Source organism: Stenella coeruleoalba (assembly GCF_951394435.1).
Source record: "Stenella coeruleoalba genome assembly, chromosome: 16".
In the NCBI taxonomy this organism is placed as follows: domain Eukaryota; kingdom Metazoa; phylum Chordata; class Mammalia; order Artiodactyla; family Delphinidae; genus Stenella; species Stenella coeruleoalba.
The window spans coordinates 64158275-64180071 of record NC_137162.1 but is presented as its reverse complement, the minus strand read 5'-3'; the positions used below and the strand labels follow the sequence as shown (position 1 = coordinate 64180071).

Genomic DNA, 21797 nt, shown 5'->3' with positions numbered 1-21797 from the left:
TGCCAATGTGGGGGACACAGGTTCGTGCCCCGGTCCGGGAAGATCCCACATGCCGCGGAGCGGCTGGGCCCGTGAGCCATGGCCACTGAGCCTGCGCGTCCGGAGCCTGTGCTCCACAACGGGAGAGGCCACAACAGTGAGAGGCCCGTGTACCGCAAAAAAAAAAAAAAAAAAAAAAAGAGGAGCTGGCAAAGTAGTTTTCATTTACAAACTAGCATAAGCTTCCACATGCCTTAAGCTTTTAAGTTTCTCGTTCTCAAATTATTTATATTTACATATTTGTTTTCTATATTATCTATATAATTGTTACTATATATATATTTATATAGGGCATAATCATTTAAACGGTCAAAAGCCTAGAACTTTCTCCTAGCCATTTCCTTATCAGTAAGTCATCTTCTGTTTTTCAGTCTCCCACTGGCTTTAAGACTAACTTCTGGCTTCATTCTTGTCAAGTATGCATTAGTTTCACAACCCAATCCAGTCATCTTCTGATGGGTGACATTAAGAAACGTGACTGAGGCCGGGATGCGCTCGGATTGATGCCAGGTTCAGAAAATGGAATTGTAAGTGAGAACAATGCCAAGGTAAACTAAGCCATCTTTTACTTACAGCTGACACATGCTGCAAGAGACACATGACATCAATCATATCTGCGAGGATAAGGAGTCTGGTAACTGCAGCCAACAAGGCACGGGCAGCTTGAACCACAGCCTCCCTTTTTGGGAGATAACAGGGATCATCTGCAAATCTCTCAGCTGATACTTTCAGAGCTTCACCTGAAACACATAATCCCAAATAAGTTATACTTTAATTTCACTTATGCCTGTTGCAGCATTTATCATCCAACCTAATTCCAAGTACATTCCATAACTAAGGATAATATTAAAATACTGTCACGACACTAGAACATCGTCTCTCAATAAACAATGCAGTTTCAAACTGACATTTGTTTTTGATAAATGCTCTGGAGTTTAAGAAGCTGGACACCATTTTCCCGCAAGAAAATTGTGCTCAATTGACCAGCAGCATCTAATAAAATTGCTGTCAACTTCTGCATTTACTGAATCTCATTTGCTATGAAAGGTTTCATTACTAAGACTTCAATCGGAAACAATCTTGTTTATAAAAATAAGGTAAATCTTCACTGAGTTACTTTTGAATTCAATGGATGCTAGAAAAGAGCTAGCCTTTAAGACAGTAAGACAGCAGATCTCTGGTAAAAGTTTAACATAGGCAGATTTATTCTAAACTGTCAATATAATGAACAAACTATACCCTAAACTTAGTCACAGAAATAATATTTCATAGTACTTGTTACAGAAATATGGTACTTGTTACATAATAGTACTTGTTACAGAAATATGTTACAGAAATATGTTTCATTTTTTTAAATGAAAAAATAAGGTTTTTTTCATTTAAAATGTTTTATTATAAAAGTAACAGGTACTCATTTATTTTCCAAAGTTCACAGTTCAGAAAGGCATAAAATAACAAGAAAATGTCCCTCTTTACCCCCACTCCAGTAACATAATTGTTAAAGATTTACCACATCCACTATTTTTTAAATTTTTCAATTTAAACTTACTTTTATTATGAAAGTAATATGTGACTCATTACTTTTAAATAATTCACCAAACTAAAGAGTATAGAGTGCAATTTTTTTTGACTCCATACTAATCCCAAAAACATCCATTAAGTTCTTGTATATCTATCCAGAATTTTTTTTATGAATGTATGCATTATGTGGGGGCTTATGTATACATGTACACTTATAAATTCATATTATGTTTTATTAGTATATTCACATATATTCATATATTTGAAAGACTTTATGTCAAGAGAAAACATTAAATAGGTATTATATGTTATAAAAGGAACATATAGAAGATACAGATTCTTTTCACAAACAGTATTATAGTAAAAACTTTCAACAATCTGTTCTTTTCACTTATCAACTTATTTTCTTTTCACATTGGGATACAGATGACCACGAAGCAATAGAGCAAAGAACTTAGTGTGGGCAGAAGCCACTTAGCCTCTTTATGTTTCATTTTTCTCCACTGTAAATGGAGCTAATAATAATATCTACAATTTTTATGAAGATTAAATGAGAGCAGTAGTTGGAACTTAAAGACTTAATTAGCTGTTATTGTCATTCTTTTTAATGCTTTAATAAAGTTACTTTTTATTGATATATTACAACTTATTTTACCAGGCCCCCCCTTTTTTTAGTAAGTTCTTTTTCCAGCTTTATTGAGAAATAATTGGCATCTATCACTGTATAAGTTTAAGGCATACAGCATGATGGTCTGATTTATACATATTGTGAAGTAATTATCACAGTAGGTTCAGCTAACATTCATCATCTCATACAGATACAATAAAAAGAAAAGAGAAGATTTGAGAAGATGGCGGCAGAGTGAATCGCGGAGATGACCTTCCTCCCCACAGATACATCAGAAATACATCTACACGTGGAGCAACTCCTACAGAACACGCACTGAATGCTGGCAGAAGACCTCTGACCTCCCGAAAAGCAAGAAACTCCCCACGTACCTGGGTAGGGCAAAAGAAAAAAGAATAAACAGAGACAAAAGGATAGGGACGGGACCTGCACCAGTGGGAGGGAGCTGTGAAGGAGGAAACGTTTCCACACACTAAGAAGTCCCTTCGCAGGCGGAGACTGTGGGTGGCGGAGGGGGGAAGCTTCGGAGCCATGGAGGAGAGCGCAACAACAGGGGTGCGGAGGGCAAAGCGGGGAGATTCCCGCACAGAGGATCAGGGCCTACCGTTACTCAGCAGCCCGAGAGGCTTGTCTGCTCACCCACTGGGGCAGGCGGGGCTGGGAGCTGAGGCTCGGGCTTCGGTCGGAGCGCAGGCAGAGGACGGGGGTTGGCAGTGTGAACACAGCCTGAAGGGGGCTAGTGCGTCACGTCTGGCCAGGAAGGAGTCCGGGAAAAAATCTCAAACTGCCGAAGAGGCAAGAGACTTTTTCTTCCCTCTTTGTTTCCTGGTGCGCGAGGAGAGGGGATTAACAGCGCCGCTTAAAGGAGATCCAGAGACAGACACAAGCCGCGGCTATCAGCGCGGACCCAGAGACGGGCATGAGACACTAAGGCTGCCACTGCAACCACCAAACAATGCTGTGTACAAGCACAGGTCACACTCCACACCTCCCCTCCCAGGAGCCTGTGCAGCCCGCCACTGCCAGGGTCCCGTGATCCAGGGACAACTTCCCGGAGAGAACGCACAGCGCGCATCACGCTGGCGCAACGTCACACCGGCGTCTGCCGCCGCAGGCCCGCCCCGCACTCCATACCCCTCCCTCCCCCCCCCACCCCCGCCCCCCGGCCTGAATGAGCCAGAGCCCGTGAATCAGCTGATCCTTTAACCCCGTCCTGTCTGAGCAACAAACGGACGCCCTGAGGCGACCTACACGCAGAGGCGGGACCAAATCCAAAGCTGAACCCCAGGAGCTGTGGTAACAAAGAAGAGAAAGGAAAATTTCTCCCAAAAGCCTCAGAAGCAGCGGATTAAAGCTCCACAAAACACTTGATGTACCCTGCATCTGTGGAATACCTGAATAGACAACGAATCATCCCAAATTGAGGAGGTGGACTTTGGGAGCAAGATATATTATTTTTTCCCCTTTTCCTCTTTTTTTGAGTGTGTATATGTACGATTCTGTGTGAGATTTTGTCTGTATAGCTTTGCTTTCACCATTTGTCCTGGAGTTCTGTCTGTCTGGTTTTTTTTTCCTTTAAAAAATTATTTTTCATAATTATTTTTTATTTCAATGACTTTATTTTATTTTATCTTACTTTATTTTATTTTATGCTCTTTCTTTCTATTTTTTCTGCCTTTTATTCTGAGCCGTGTGGATGAAAGGCTCTTGGTGCTCCAGCCAGGAGTCTGTGCTGTGCCTCTAAGGTGGGAGTGCCAAGTTCAGGACACTGACCACAAGAGACCTCCCAGCTCCATGTAATATCAAATGGCGACAATCTCCCAGAGATCTCCATCTCAACACCAAGACCCAGCTTCAATCAACGACCAGCAAGCTACAGTGCTGGACACTCTATGCCAAACAACTATCAATACAGAAACACAGCCCCATCCATTAGCAGAGAGGCTGCCTAAAATCATAATAGGGCCACAGACAACCCAAAATACACCACCAGACATGGACCTGCCCACCAGAAAGACAAGATCCAGCCTCATCCACCAGAACACAGGCACTAGGTCCCCTCCACTGGAAGCCTACAAAACCCACTGAACCAACCTTAGCCACTGGGGACAGACACCAAAAACAATGAGAACTATGAACCTGCAGATTGCAAAACGGAGACCCCAAATACAGTAAGATAAGCAAAATGAGAAGACAGAAAAACACACAGCACATGAAGGAGCAAGGTAAAAACGAAAGAGACCTAACACATGAAGAGGAAATAGGCAGTCTAACTGAAAAAGAATTCAGAATAATGATACTAAAGATGATCCAAAATCTTGGAAATAGAATAAATACAAGAAACATTTAAAAAGGACCTAGAAGAACTAAAGAGGAAACAAGCAATGATGAACAACACAATAAATGAAATTAAAAATACTCTAGAAGAGATCAGTAGCAGAATAACTGAGGCAGAAGAACAGATAGGTGACCTGGAAGATAAAATAGTGGAAATAACTACTGCAGAGCAGAATAAAGAAAAAAGAATGAAAAGAACTGAGGACAGTCTCAGAGACCTCTGGGACAACATTTAACGCACCAACATTCGAATTATAGGGTTCCCAAAAGAGGAAGAGAAAAAGAAAGGGACTGAGAAAATATTTGAAGAGATTATAGTTGAAAGCTTGCCTAACATGGGAAAGGAAATAGTTAATCAAGTCCAGGAAGCACAGAGAGTCCCATACAGGATAAATCCAAAGAGAAACATGCCAAGACACATATTAATCAAACTCTCAAAAATTAAATACAAATAAAACATATTAAAAGCAGCAAGGGGAAAACAACAAATAACACACAAGGGAATCCTCATAAGGTTAACAGCTGATCTTTCAGCAGAAACTCTGCAAGCCAGAAGGGAGTGGCAGTACATATTTAAAGTGATGAAGGAGAAAAACCTACAACCAAGATAACTCTACCCAGCAAGGATCTCATTCAGATTTTATGGAGCAATTAAAACCTTAACACACAAGCAAAAGCTGACAGAGTTCAGCACCACCAAACCAGCTTTACAACAAATGCTAAAGGAACTTCTCTAGGCAAGAAACAAAAGAGAAGGAAAAGACCTACAATAACAATCCCAAAACAATTAAGAAAATGATAATAGGAACATACATATCTATAATTACCTTAAATGTAAATGGATTAAATGCTCCCACCAAAAGACACAGACTGGCTGAATGGATACAAAAACAAGACCCATATATATGCTGTCTACAAGAGACACACTTCAGACCTAGGGACACATACAGACTGAAAGTGAGGGGATGGAAAAAGATATTCCATGCAAATGGAAATCAAAAGAAAGCTGGAGTAGCAATTCTCATATCAGAAAAAGTAGACTTTAAAATAAAGACTATTACAAGAGACAAAGAAGGACACTACATAATGATCAAGGGATCAATCCAAGAAGAATATATAACAATTGTAAATATTTATGCACCCAACATAGGAGCACCTCAATACATAAGGCAAATACTAACAGCCATAAAAGGGGAAATCGACAGTAACACAATCATAGTAGGGGACTTTAACACCCCACTTTCACCAACGGACAGATCATCCAAAATGAAAGTAAATAAGGAAACACAACCTTTAAATAATACATTAAACAAGATGGACTTAATTGATATTTATAGGACATTCCATCCAAAAACAACAAAATACACATTTTTCTCAAGTGCTTAAGGAATATTCCGCAGGATAGATTATATCTTGGGTCACAAATCAAGCCTTGGTAAATTTAAGAAAATTGAAATTATATCAAGTATCTTTTCTGACCGCAATGCTATGAGAGTAGATATCAATTACAGGAAAAGATCTGTAAAAAATACAAACACATGGAGGCTAAACAATACACTACTTAATAACCAAGTGACCACTGAAGAAATCGAAGAGGAAATCAAAAAATACCTAGAAACAAATGACAATGGAGACACGACGACCCAAAACCTATGGGATGCAGCAAAAGCAGTTCTAAGTGGGAAGTTTATACCAATACAATCCTACCTTAAGAAACAGAAAACATCTCAAATAAACCACCTAACCTTGTACCTAAAGCAACTGGAGAAAGAAGAACAAAAAAACCCCAAAGTTAGCAGAAGTAAAGAAATCATAAAGATCAGATCAGAAATAAATGAAAAAGAAATGAAGGAAACGATAGCAAAGATCAATAACACTAAAAGCTGGTTCTTTGAGAAGATAAACAAACTTGATAAACCATTATCCAGACTCATCAAGCAAAAAACGGATAAGACTCAAATTAATAGAATTAGAAATGAAAAAGGACAAGTAACAACTGACAATGCAGAAATACAAAGGATCATGAGAGATTACTACAAGTAACTCTATGCCAATAAGATGGACAACCTGGAAGAAATGGACAAATTCTTAGAAATGCACAACCTGCCGTGGCTGAACCAGGAAGAAATAGAAAATATGAACAGACCAATCAAAAGCACTGATATTAAAACTGTGATTTAAAATCTTCCAACAAACAAAAGCCCAGGACCAGATAGCTTTACAGGCGAATTCGATCAAACATTTAGAGAAGAGTTAACACCTTTCCTTCTCAAACTCTTCCAAAACAGAGCAGAGGGAGGAATACTCCCAAACTCATTCTACGAGGCCACCATCACCCTGATGCCAAAACCGGACAAAGATGTCACAAAGAAAGAAAATTACAGGCCAATATCACTGATGAACATAGATGCAAATATTCTCAACAAAATACTAGCAAACAGAATCCAACAGCATATTAAAAGGATCATACACATGATCAAATGGGGTTTATTCCAGGAATGCAAGGATTCTTCAATATATGCAAATCAATCACCATTATACACCATATTAACAAATTGAAGGAGAAAAACCATATGATCATCTCAATAGATTCAGAGAAAGCTTTTGACAAAATTCAACACCCATTTATGATAAAAATCCTACAGAAAGTAGGCATAGAAGGAACTTTCTTCAACATAATAAAGGCCATATATGAAAAACGCACACCCAACATTGTCCTCAATGGTGAAAAACTGAAACCATTTCCACTAAGATCAAGAACGAGACAAGGTTGCCCACTCTCACCACTATTATTCAACATAGTTTTGGAAGTTTTAGCCACAGCAATCAGAGAAGAAAAGGAAATAAAAGGAATCCAAATCGGAAAAGAAGAAGTAAAGCTGTCACTGTTTGCAGATGACATGATACTATACATAGAGAATCCTAAAGATGCTACCAGAAAACTACTAGAGCTAATCAATGAATTTGGTAAAGTAGCAGGATGCAAAATTAATGCACAGAAATCTCTGGCACTCCTATACACTAATGATGAAAAATCTGAAAGTGAAATTAAGAAAACACTCCCATTTACCATTGCAACAAAAAGAATAAAATATCTAGGAATAAACCTACCTAAGGAGACAGAAGACCTGTATGCAGAAAGTTTTATAAGACACTGATGAAAGAAATTAAAGATGATACAAACAGATGGAGAGATATACCATGTTCTTGTATTGTAAGAATCCACATTGTGAAAATGACTATACTACCCAAAGCAATCTACAGATTCGATGCAACCCCTATCAAACTACCAAGGACATTTTTCACAGAGGTAGAACAAAAAATTTCACAATTTGTATGGAAACACAAAAGACCCAAATAGCCAAAGCAATCTTGAGAACGAAAAATGGAGCTGGAGGAATCAGGCTCCCTGACTTCAAACTATACTACAAAACTACAGTAATCAAGACAGTATGGTACTGGAATAAAACCAGAAATATAGATCAATGGAACAGGATAGAAAGCCCAGAGATAAACCCATGCACATATGGACACCTTATCTTTGATAAAAGGGGCAAGAATATACAGTGGATAAACGACAGCCTCTTCAATAAGTGGTGCTGGGAAAACTGGACAGCTACATGTAAAAGTATGAAATTAGAACACTCCCTAACACCATACACAAAAATAAACTCAAAATGGATTAAAGACCTAAATGTAAGGCCAGAAACTATCAAACTCTTAGAGGAAAACATAGGCAGAACACTCTATGACATAAATCACAGCAAGATCCTTTTGACCCACCTCCTAGAGAAATGGAAATAAAAACAAAAATAAACAAATGGGACCTAATGAAACTTAAAAGCTTTTGCACAGCAAAGGAAACCATAAACAAGACCAAAAGACAACCCTCAGAATGGGAGAAAGTATTTGCAAATGAAGCAACTGACATAGGATTAATCTCCAAAATTTACAAGCAGCTCATGCAGCTCAATAACAGAAAAACAAACAATCCAATCCAAAAATGGGCAGAAGACATAAATAGACATTTCTCCAAAGAAGATATACAGATTGCCAACAAACACATGAAAGAATGCTCAACATCATTAATCAGTAGAGAAATGCAAATCAAAACTACAATGAGAGGGCTTCCCTGGTGGCGCAGTGGTTGAGAGTCCGCCTGCCGATGCAGGGGACATGGGTTCGTGCCCCGGTCCGGGAAGATCCCACATGCCGCGGAGCGGCTGGGCCCGTGAGCCATGGCTGCTAAGCCTGCGCGTCCGGAGCCTGTGCTCTGCAATGGGAGAGGCCACAACAGTGAGAGGCCCGTATAATGCAAAAAATAAAAAAAAAAAAACTACAATGAGATATCATCTCACACCAGTCAGAATGGCCATCATTAAAAAACCGAGAAACAGTAAATGCTGGAGAGGGTGTGGAGAAAAGGGAACCCTCTTGCACTGTTGCTGGGAATGTAAATTGATAGAGCCACTATGGAGAACAGTATGGAGGTTCCTTAAAAAACTACAGATAGAATTACCATATGACCAAGCAATCCCACTACTGGGCATATACCCTGAGAAAACCATAATTCAAAAAGATTCATATACCAAAATGTTCATTGCAGCTCTATTTACAATAACCAGGACATGGAAGCAACCAAAGTGTCCACTGACAGATGCATGGATAAAGAAGATGTGGCACATATATACAATGGAATATTACTCAGCCATAAAAAGAAACGAAATTGAGTTATTTGTAATGAGGTGGATGGACCTAGAGTCTGTCATACAGAGTGAAGTAAGTCAGAAAGAGAAAGACAAATACCGTATGCTAACACATATATTTGGAATCTTAGGGGAAAAAAAAGTCCTGAAGAATCTGGGGGCAAGACAGGAATAAAGACACAGACCTACTAGAGAATGGACTTGAGGATATGGGGAGGGGGAAGGGTAAGCTGTGACAAAGCGAGAGAGTGGCATGAACATATATACACTACCAAACGTAAAATAGATAGCTAGTGGGAAGCAGCCGCATAGCACAGGGAGATCAGCTCGGTGCTTTGTGACCACCTAGAGGGGTGGGATAGGGAGGGTGGGACGGAGGGAGACGCAAGAGAGAAGAGATATGGGAACATAGTATATGTATAACTGATTCACTTTGTTATAAAGCAGAAACTAACACACCATTGTAAAGCAATTATACTCCAATAAAGATGTTAAAAAAATAAATTAAATTAAATTATTTAAGGAAAAAAAAGAGAAGAAAAGGGGAAAAAAGAAAAAAATGTTCCTTGTGATGAAAATTCTTAGGATTTACTATCTTATCAATTCTATACATTATACAGCAGTGTTAACTATAGTCATCATGTTGTACATTACAACCCTAGTACTTATTTATATTGTAACTCAAAATTTGTAGCTTTTAACCACATTTATCCAAGTCCCCCTCCCCCCATCCTCCACCTCTGGTATCTGCATGTCTGATTTCTTTTTCTATAAATTTGTTCTTGTTTTAGTTTTTGTTTTTCTGATTCCACACGTAAGTGAAATAATACAGTATTTGTCTTCCTTTGTCTGACATTTCATTTAGCATAATGCCTTCAAGGTCCATCCATGTTGTCTCAAATGGTAGGATTTTCTCATTTTTTATGGATGAATAATACTCCATTTTATATATACCACAGCTTCTTTATCCATTCATCCATCAGTGGACACTTAGGTTGTTTCCATGTCTTGGCTATTGTAAATAACACTTCTATGAACACAGAGATATCTTTTTGATTTAGTGTTTTTTTTGCTTTAGATATATTACCAGAAGTGGAATTATTGGATCACACAGTAGTTCTATTTTTATTTTTTTGAGAATCCTCCATAGTGTTTTCCATAGTGGCTGTACCAATTTACAATCCTACCAACAGTGCATTAAGTGCTTATCAGATATATGGTTTGCAAATATTTTTTCCCATTCCATAGGTTGTCTTTTTAATTTGTTGATGATTTCTTTTGCTATACGGAAGCGTTTTAGTTTGATCTAGTTCCACTTGTTTATTTTTTTTTTATTTTGTTGCTTATGCTTCAGGTGTCATATCCAAAAAATCATTACCAAGGCCCATGTCAAGAAGATTTATTCTTATGTTTTCTTCTAGGAATTTCATGGTTTCAGATTTTACCTTTAAGTCTTTAATGCATTTGGAGTTAATTTTTGTGAGTGGTGTAAGATAGGAGTCCAGTTTCATTCTTTTACATGTGAATACCCAATTATCCCAGCACCATTTATTGAAGAGACTGTCTTTTCTCCTTTGAGTATTCTTGGCTCTCTTGCCAAATATTAGTTGACTGTATATGCTTGGTTTATTTCTGGGCTCTTGATTCTCTTCCGTGTGTTTTTATATACCAGGTCACTATTGAATACATAAATTATTTCCAACTTTTTCCTATTTCAAACAATACTACAAAGAACATCCATAACATATATCTTTGCATGCATGGGCAAATTTAGCTGTAACATAAATTCTTAAAAGTAGAATTGCTGAGTCAAGGGGTAAATGAACTTTAAGTTTTGATATACATTGCCAAAAAATTCTCCAAACACACCCATCTCACCAACAACATATAAAAGGTCCTGTCTTATCTACTTTACTCCACGAGTATTTTGTTTCCATTTATTCATGATCTTCAGCATAAAGAAAATGAATTATTGTTATTAAAAATAACAAAGAATAGTATTCCTTATTGCAGACAAAACCTGTGAAAAGGGTCTGAGACATTCTCAACTTGTCAATATGTTATCAACACATTTAGCTCTCTTAAGAAATACCAAGTTAGGAACTCAGACTGTGAAGTCAGATACTTCTGAGATCAAATTCTTATCTGCCACTTCTAGTTCTGAGACCTTGGACACTTAAATACTTTCAGTGTCCTCATCCATAGGAAAGGGATAAAAATATTACTTATCTCATAGTGTTTCTGAGGCGTTTAAATGAAATATATTTTATAATATATATTTAGCACAGTATCTGAACATGAAAAGTACTCAACAAATATTAGCTGTTATTTTCTCAGGAAATTTCTAGTAGAGACAGTAAATTTTTAAGACCAGTAAATGGTGATTTTTATGTGTTTCTCTGTAAGTCAGAGTTGCTGCTAGGAGACTGTGAAAAATTAAAGTGACCTCTGAAATTAAGAGAGCCAATGAATTCCCACAAAAAGAAGATTACCTTTTCTTGTTATGTGTCTGAATTGGAAAGTTATGATAGGCTTTGTAGAATACTGTCTTTGACTTCAAATACTAAAATTAAATATATATTTGAAAAGAATTATGTGTTCTTGACTCTAAAGATGTTAAAATGTTGAACAACTGGCTGAAGAGCCATACTCAGAAAAAGGTCATTAAACATTAAACAACTATTACAGTCTTTATCTCTGTTAAGGTAATATGAAGAGCCAGCCAAGTAGCATTGTTGGGAGAAAAAAAAGTCACTCCTGAAATACATTAATAAAGATGCGGTAAGTAAACTTTCTATTACTGGACTTACCACCCTCCCTCCTCTGCAATACTTCCAATTCTTTTCAGCTGGTTTCAGTTCATAATTCTGGTTTCAACATAAACATCTATTAGCATCTGTGCTTTATAAAGTCTACATGTGGGGAGTCTATTCTGAAATATAATTCCCAATCTTTCTTATAACACTTTTACCTTGAAATTTAATAAATAAGAAATTTTACTTTTAAAATACATATAAATAAAAATTACATTTTTCCTTTAAGAAATCCCACTCCATACATAAAAGCAAATACTTTTTACTAAATATCATGAAAATACCACAAGAACTAGATTCAGAAAGTTTCTTTCTACTGGAGCCATTTTGTTCCTTTCCTATCAACTATGCTCTTTTTAATCTTCAAAAACTCTGTTATGAAATGCCTGCTTGAATATAGTACTGAGGTATAAACTTTACTACATTCAAAGTTCAACTCCACTTTCTAAAAGTGATTATATTGATTATAAACGTGCAAATCAAAGAAAACAATGTATAAGCAAAACTTCCACAGGAGAAAGGGGAAAACCAAAATGAAAATGAGCAAGTACTTTGAAATTTGAAAGATGAAATTTCCTCCAACTTTTATAATTAACATTATATTGATGATTCAATTAAGGTTTCTAGTTATGCCTTTGGCCACCTTTCTATGTGTGTTTTAATATACCATACACATGTAACAGGCACTAGTACACATTAATTGATTCAATATACTCTGGTATAAACGAGTTCCCAGGCTGAGATTGGGCACAAGGGGGTTGGTTTTATTTGTTTTTAATTGGGAAACAGCCATTTAGAATATGAAAACTCCTAAGAGGTAGGAGCTTAAATGTTTTTTAGCGGTATGCGGGCCTCTCACTGTTGTGGCCTCTCCCGTTGTGGAGCACAGACTCCGGACGTGCAGACTCAGCAGCCATGGCTCACGGGCCCAGCCGCTCCACAGTATGTGGGATCTTCCCGGATCGGGGCACGATCCCGTGTTCCCTGCATCGGCAGGCGGACTCTCAACCACTGCACCACCAGGGAAGCCCTAGGAGCTTAAATTTAACTTTGAATCAGATTGATTTTGGGAGAAGGGCAGGGAGGAGGGGAGAATGACTTCAACTAGGTCCTAAACTTATGCAGATGTTTAAAAATAAGCAAAGACCCTCCTTTAAAACGTCTGAGCCAGTTTGACAGCAAGGAGCAAAAATGTTTTATATAATAAATAAAACCTTATCATGGCAAAGGGAAAGGCTGGAAAGCTAGCCATTGTGTGGACATGGGCTTAGGAGCTACAAGGACATCAGCAGAACCTATGGGCTCAGAATATAGATGCCTATGGTTGCCTTTGTAAGCATGTGTTTTATTTCCCTTGCATTATCTTCAAACTCTCAATTAAGTCTTATTAAAATTTATACTTTGGTTCCAGTCAACACACAGGAATAAAGACCAGATATCTTTCTCACCTGACACAACCAAAAAAATAGACAAAATATATGAAAACATGGTTGTAAAGGTAGTGGGCATTAGCCAGCAAAGGACAGTATTCCCTGAGAAATGGTAAAGAAAACAGGATGAGCCCTTTGATAGCCCTAGCTTACTGCCTTGAGAGACTTCAGACCACAGATAGGAAGGAGAAACTAAGACAGGGACTGGCAAACATTCTGAGCTAAAGAGACAAATCTGGCTTCCCTGGTGGCATAGTGGTTGAAAGTCCGCCTGCCGATGCAGGGGACGTGGGTTCGTGCCCCGGTCCGAGAAGACCCCACATGCCGCGGAGCGGCTGGGCCCGTGAGCCATGGCCGCTGAGCCTGCGCGTCTGGAGCCTGTGCTCCACAACAGGAGAGGCCACAACAGTGAGAGGCCAGCGTATCGCAAAAAAAAAAAAAAAAAAAGACAAAGCTGAAAGTCCAGGGAGATTGTGGCAGCTAAAGGACACAGGACAGAGAATGAGAAAGAAGAGAGCTACAAAGAAAGAGAACTCAGAAGATCTGAGAGTCTCCCCCTTGAATATTCAGCTGGAGACTGATCAACCCATACATGGAAAGAAACTATCCAAGGCTAGGGAAAGAACCATCCAAAAGGATTTGAAGTAACAGTACTCAGCACTTACACAGAGCTGGGAATACTGCTTGTTCCCACTACCAGAATGGAAAACTTCACGACTCATGGGACATTGAGTAGAGTACATAGAAGGGCCTTGTCTCAATAATGTGAAAAAATTAGCCCTGGACTGAGCATTGTCCCAGTCCCCCCTGACAAAGAAATTCAAAAGAGAGCAGAATTTCCACCTTAAAGGCCAATAGCAGTCATGCCTCAGAGAATCGCTATGGTCACGTAAAGGCAACACCAGGAGAACATATTGAATTAACTAAAGTGGAAGGACATAGGCAACTTCCCACCAAGCCCTGTACCATTGAGAACAATCAGAATGAGTTGGGGAATATGTTGATGGAGCTAATTCCATAAAATTATAAATTTTATAAACTATAAAATTTGATGGGGTTAGTTTCTATAAAGCTGATGAAAACATCTCCTAATGTCATAGTTGAGATATAGTAGAAGGTCTCATAAGAGAGCTTCTCTTAACCATCTCTCTAGACAAATCAACTCTTTTTATTTCCTCTCCGCAACATATTAATGATCCCTCCTTCCTGCTCAATACCAAAGGATTATCTCAAGTATACTGGAGCCTTTCTGTTCCCACTTATTAAGGCATGTGAGTTGTAATTATAACTGTACTTTTATTAAGTATATAAACTTATCCAATAACAGTACAAAAAAGGTCTGTCATTTCTTTGAAAAGTAATTTGAATGCTTGAATGCTCAATAAAGGTGAGTTGCTAAAATTATTGTCAAATTGAATGTGGAAGAAAAAATGGTAAAAGTTGGGGTGCAGCAAGGGAGGAGATTATAAAATATCAAGGATTCCACAGTTAGGTAGCTACTCAAGTGTCATTAAGTTTTCTTCCATAAAGACACCAAAATAGGAAATCTAAGTCAATGTATTAATAGTATGGGTGTGATTTAGGCAAAAGCGATTATATGAGACTCAATCAACAGATCTATACTAAAAATGGGCCCTGGCTGAACATCAAGAGATTGGCTAATGTTCATGTTATATTCATTAAGATAAAATACTTAAGGTGTAGGGGTGTGTGTGTGTAGAAAAACTAACGAACTTTTCACTTCCAATAATAAGAACTATATATTTGAAGCAAAAATTGTCTGTTGTGCCTTAAAACACTGGAAATAATCTTTAAATTTCAATCCTATTTAGGCAAATTTTAATTAGATATTTATATGTAAAAATACATAACTCAATGCTTTAAAAACCTTTATTAATATCTTTTATGTGTAAAATATTTTATACAATATATCTATAAACTATCCTTCTAAATAAATTTCAATATAGAGCTTTTAAAATAGAGCTAGTGACTTCCCTGGTGGCACAGTGGTTAAGAATCCACCTGCCAATGCAGGGGCCACAGGTTCGATCCCTGGTCCGGGAAGATTCCATATGCTGCGGAGCACCTAGTCCTGTGTGCCACAACCACTGAGCCTGCACTCTAAACCCCACGAGCCACAACTACTGAGCACACATGCCACAACTACTGAAGCCCGCGCACCTAGAGCCTGTGCTCCACAACAAAAGAGGCCACAACAATGAGAGGCACGCGTACCACAATGAAGAGTAGCCCCCACTTGCCGCAACTAGACAGAGCCTGCGCACAGCAATGAAGACCCAATGCAGCCCAAAATAAATAAATAAATAAATTTTACTTTTAAAAAAGTTTAAAATAGAGCTATATGATGACACTTCAAAATTTTGAAGATGATGAATAATTTTTTTAATTGCCAAAGAACTGACAAAGTAATTTCATGTCATATTTTAGATTGACAATAATTTTAAGGCAATAAAATACATAAAATATATTTGAGTTTACATTTAAGATTGTACTTCCTACAGCATTATCTCCTAGTATTAGGAGTATCATATATTTAAAGCTATTTATTGCTAAAAAAAAAAAGTGGCAACAGAACATAGCAATCCATATTGTAAAACAAACAATAAAAAAGATAGTAGTATGGATTTGCAACTTAATTAAATGTTCAAACTTTGAGGTGAAATAGCTGCCCACAACTGCTGTCTATTGAATTTTTCTCCAAATAACCTATGGACTAATATGCCACCAGTAAACATTTTCTATAATATTATTCTTGATGTCAACTTAATTCTTCTGAGAAGAAAAACTAAACCTTACAACTAAGATGCCAGACTAAAGTTAATTATCCATTATTTTTTCCTTTACTTGCTAAATCTGAGCAAATTTATTAGCTCTATTGTATTATGCTGAATTACCAAAACCTTGTAAGCTTGATTTTTTGATATCTCCTGAAAGAATCTCATTTTAGTGATTTGAAATTGAAAATGGCAATACTATCAATTTTTTCTAAGAAGTGATACCTAACCCTTACAAAGAGCTCATTCACTCATATAACAACTACTTATTGAGCAATACAGTATGCAAAGCACCACGGAGTATACAACGATGACTAAAACATGGACTTTGCCAAGTATCCCCAAATAGGAAAACAAAGCACTTCAATAGGAAGATTCTTCTATTTGGTTTTTTTTGTTTGTTTTGTTTGTTTGTTTTGCCTCTCACTGTTGTGGCCTCTCCCACTGCGGAGCACAGCCTCCGGACGCGCAGGCTCAGTGGCCATGGCTCACGGGCCCAGCCGCTCCGCGGCATGTGGGATCTTCCTGGACCGGGGCATGAACCCGTGTCCCCTGCATCGGCAGGCGGACTCTCAACCACTGCGCCACCAGGGAAGCCCTTCTGTTTGGTTTTAAATGTCAGCACATTCAGGTATATTCCCTTCAAGTATAATAAAATAGAATTCCATAGCACCAGAAAAACATACATATACATCATAATAATCCTTCATATGCACAGATCCTAAAGTCTTTACTATTATTTTTAAATCATTAAAAAGTTCTAGAGTCCAGAATCCAGTTCAAGCTGACAACATAGAAGGACCATGAAACTCACCTCCTCCCATGAACACACCAAATCTGCAGCTATATATGGAACAAAAAACAACCTCTGAAAAAAAAAAAAAAACCTGAAAACTGTCTGAGCGACTCCTACTCATCAGGTGAACAAGGGAAGGCCCACATCAAACTCAGTAGGAGATGCTGGGACACAGTCTCACCACGAACCCCATCCTGAGCACAGCAACCCACAGTGAGGAGAGAACTCAACACCCGGAGCTTCTCCCTGAAAAGTGAAGAATTTGAACTCCATACCAAGCAACACAACTTTTAAGACCTGCAACTGAGAAACAAGCCCCCAACATATCTAGCTTTGAAAACCAATGGGGTTCACATCCAGGAGACCCACAAACCTACAACAAACTGAGAAATGGCTGTTAGAGGGTTTGTACGTGGACTCACCTGCCCCAGGGCCCAGCGCAGAGGTGCCTAGACTTTAGGTATATTAGGCTCATTTGCTAATCTTAAAGCAGCTGCCTGAGGGACAGGCATCTAATATTTCTAATTTAGCACACATCTAGGAGCCTGCTGGCTGGTAGGCACCATCTTCACTCTCTCTCTCTGCCTCACTGTAGTCAGCAGAGGCCACCTTTTTTTTCGTTTCTTTTTTTCCTGCAGGTGTCATCCATATGCTCTCCCTCTGCCTTATTCCAGCCAGCAGGCACAGTATTCACACTCTCCCTCTGCTGCCCCCCAGAGTGCCAGTATCTCCCAGAAGGGAGCTTTTACACACGTGTGATGTCCAGGTTTTTATATACAGTGCTCCGGTTTTTGTGGCCGTCACCCAGGGTTTGCCCTTTGATTACCTGGCTCTGGAGGCCAGGTGGGCTTGCAATCCTGGGTCTCAAAGGACTGTAACAATCAGAGAGACAGTTCTTAGCAGACTACCACCCCCAGGGCACAACACAGAGAGCAGACTGAAACACAGTTTCAGTCTTTCTATGAAAGAGGCCTATCCGCTTGTCCAGGAGCTTCAACCTGAGGGGCAGCCTTCTGGTTTGGCACACACCTATGGGCCCACACCAGGCGCTCTCAAGGAATGGAGGCCAGCAGACACAATCTTTGTGCTCTCCCGCTGCCTTGCTCCAGCTCACAGGTATCTCCCAGAAAGGAACTTATCCCCATGTCTGGCACCTTGATCTTTTGTGGCTGCACCAAGGGACGCCTTTACATTGCCTGGCTCTGGCGGTCAGTGAGACTTATGCTCATGGGTCCCACAGGACTGTAACCAATGAAGAAAGATTTATTAAATGGCTACCACCCCCAGGGTACAGCAAGAGGCAACAGACCCAGGAACTCAGTCTTTCTGTGAAAGTGACCTATTAGCTTATCAGCATAGCTGCAGCCTGAGGGACAGGCTTCTAATTAAACACGCATCTAAGGACTGACTATAATCATTTCAAGAAACCGCAAAGGGCAGGTGCTATCTTTGCACTGTCTGCCAACTGTGCTCCAGAGCACTAGTACTTCCCAGAGGGGAGCTTGTACATGTATCTGGTGTCTCAGTTTTTGTGGCTGGTGACCAGGGAATGCCCCTTGATCACCTGGCTCTGGTGGCCAGGGAGGCTTTTGTTCTTGGGTTCCAGAAGATTGTAACAATCACAGAGAAAGTTCTTAACAGACTACAACCCCCAGGGCACTGCACAGACAACAGACTGAAACAGACACCCAGTATTTTTGTGAACAAGGCCTGTCTGCTTCTCCTGGAGCTTCAGCCTAAGGGGCAGGCTTCAGGTTTGGCACATACCTAGAAGCCTACAAAGGTGCTCTTAGGGGACCTAGGTCAGCGGGTGTCATCTTTGCACTCTCTCTCTCTGCCTTGCTACAGCTTGCTGCTATCTCTCAGAAAGGAGCTTATATACTATACTCATCTGGAGCCCCAATTTTTGTGACTGCCAACCTGGGAATACCTCCAGATCACCTGACTCTGGTGGCCAGCAGGGCTTCACTTGTAGTCCCGCAGGGCTGTATATATTTGCACACTTTAAAAGCTGCTGCCTGAGGGTCTGGCTTCCAATCAGCTTGAATCTAGGTGCTGGCTGAGATCCTACCCTTTGGGACCCTGACAGGTATTGGCATACCCTTAACCACTGGGAGCCACAAAAATAAAATAGGCTGCTTGTACAATCAGCAAGGTTTGAGAGACAACCAAGAGCTAGGGCGGGGTTGAATGATAAGGTTCATCTCCTACACAAGGCCACTCCATCCAGTCTAAGAGAGATGGCTGCTTCAACAAATGCATAGAAACCAACACAAAGAGTCAAGCAAAATGAAGAAACAGAGGAATATGTTCCAAATGATAAAACAAGATAAAGCTTCAGGAAAAAAAAAACTTAACGAAACATAAATAGGTAATTTACCTGATAAAGAATTCAAAGTAATGATCATAAAGATGCTCACTGAACTCAGGACAAGAATGGTTGAACACAGTGAGAACTTCAACAAAGAGAGAGAAAATATTAAAAAGTATCAAATAGAAGTCACAGAGGTGAAAATACAATAACTAAACTGAAAAATACACTAGAGGGGTTCAGTAGCAGACTAGACAAAGCAAAAAAAAAGGATCACTGATCTTAAGGACAAGGCAATGGAACTCACCCAATCAGAGCAGGAAAAAAAAAAAAAGGAAGAAAGAAAGAAAAAAGTAAAGATGGCTTAAGAGACTTATGGGACAAAATCAAGCAGACTAACATTTGCATTATAAAGGTCCCAGCAGGAGAAAAGAATGAGAAAGGGCCAGAAAACCTAGTTGAAGAAATACGGCTGAAAAACTTCCCTAACTTGGGGAAGAAAACAAACATCCGGATTCAGGAATCCCAGAGGGTTTCAAATAAGATGAAACCAAAAAGATTCACACCAAGACCCATTAGAATTAAAATGTCAAAAGATAAAGACAAGGAGAGACTCTTAAAAGAAGCAAAAGAAAAACAACTTGTTACATACAAGGGAACCCCCATAAGATTATCAGCAGACACTGTGCAGACCAGAAGAGAGTTGCATGATATATTCAAAATGCTAAAAAAAAAAAAAGTTCCAGTCAAGAATAATCTACCCAGCAAAGTTCATTTAGAATTGGAGACACAGTTTTCTAAGACAAAGGAATTCATCACCACTAAACCAGCCTTTTAAAAATGTTAAAGGGACTTCTTTAAGGTGAAAAGAGACAAGTAACCAGAAACATCTGAATTTATAGAACTCATTAGTAAAGGTAGTAGATTAATCACTTGTAAGGTTAGTATGAAGGTTAAAGGAAAAAAGTAGTAAAACTAACTATACCTACAATAATTTGTTAATGAATACACAAGATAAAAAGATGCAAATTATGACATCAAAAACATAAAACATGGTGGAGAGAATAAAAATGTAGAACTTTAAAATATGTTCAAACTTAAGTTCAACTAAGACTGTTATCAGTATAAGACGTTTTACATAAGCTTCACAGTAACCACAAAGCAAAAACCCTTAGTAAATACACAAAGACTGTAATAGGAGACAAAGAAGGTTGTTATATAATGATAAATGGATCAATCCAACAAGAGGATATAACATTTATAAATATTTATACGCCCAACATAGGAGCACCAAAATATATAAAACAAATATTAACAGATCTGAAGGGAGAAATCGGCAGCAATACAATAATAGTACTTCAATATCCCAGTTTCAAAAAAGGATAGATCATCCAGACAGAAAATCAATAAGAAAACTTTGAACTTAAACTACACATTAAACCACATGAAGTTAACAATATTTACAGAGCATTCCATCCAAAAGCAACAGAATACACACTCTTCTCAAGCACACAGACATTTTCCAGGATTGATCATACATTAGGCCACAAACCAAGTCTTAATAAATTTAAGAAGCATCAAGCATCCTTTCTGACAGCAATTATATGAAAATAGATACCAGTTACAAGAGGAAAACTGAAAAATTCACAAACATGTAAAGATTAAACAACATGCTACTGAACAACCAATAGGTCAAAAGAAAATGAAAAAAAATATCTTGAGAGAAATGAAAATGGAAATACAACATACCAAGACTTATGGGATGCAGTTCTAAGAGGAAAGTTCATAGCAATAAAGCCAGTAGTAAGAAATGAAAAAGACCTCAAATAAATAACCTAACTTTACACCTCAAGAAATGAGAAAAAAATGAAGCCCAAAGTTAGCTGATGGAAAGAAATAGCAAAGATTAGAGTAGAAATAAAGAAAATAAAAACTGAAAAAAAATAGAAAAGATCAATGAAACTAAGAGCTGGTTTTCTGAAAAACCAACTAGTACTAGTACCTATTACTAGTAAAGAGATGGAATCAGTTAATTAAAAACCTCCCAATAAAGGTCCAGGACCAGATGATTTCACTGGTGAATTCTACCAAACATTTAAAGAAGAATGAAAAACAACCCTGCTCAAATTTCTCCAAAAACAGAAGAGGATGAAATACTCCCAGAGACCAGTATTTTATTTCACAAAGAACATATTTTTCCAGGCCAGAATTCCCCTGATACCAAAACCAGGCAAGGACATTACAAGGAAATTAAATTACAGCCAATATTCATGATGAACTAGATATAAAAATATTCAGCAAAACATTAGCAAACTGAATTCAACAATGCATTAAAAGGATAATACACCATGACCAAGTGGGATTTATTCCAGGAGTGCAAGGATGGTTCAACATTCACAAATTAATCAGTGTGATACACCA

General features: G+C 38.5%; 1 protein-coding gene across 13 annotated transcripts in view; it reads right to left on the bottom strand.

Annotated features, from left to right (window-relative positions):
• CTNNA3 (catenin alpha 3) overlaps window positions 1-21797 on the bottom strand; it is a 1677393-nt gene that overhangs the window by 1485738 nt on the left and 169858 nt on the right. For 12 of the 13 annotated variants that reach the window (XM_079899786.1, XM_079899790.1, XM_079899787.1 and 9 more), the window contains one exon: window positions 613-779. In XM_079899786.1, coding sequence (XP_079755912.1) covers window positions 613-779 — 167 coding nt within the window. Of the gene's footprint in view, window positions 1-612; window positions 780-2792; window positions 3121-21797 lie in introns of those variants that run through there. The other variant, XM_079899780.1, reaches the window with a different exon arrangement.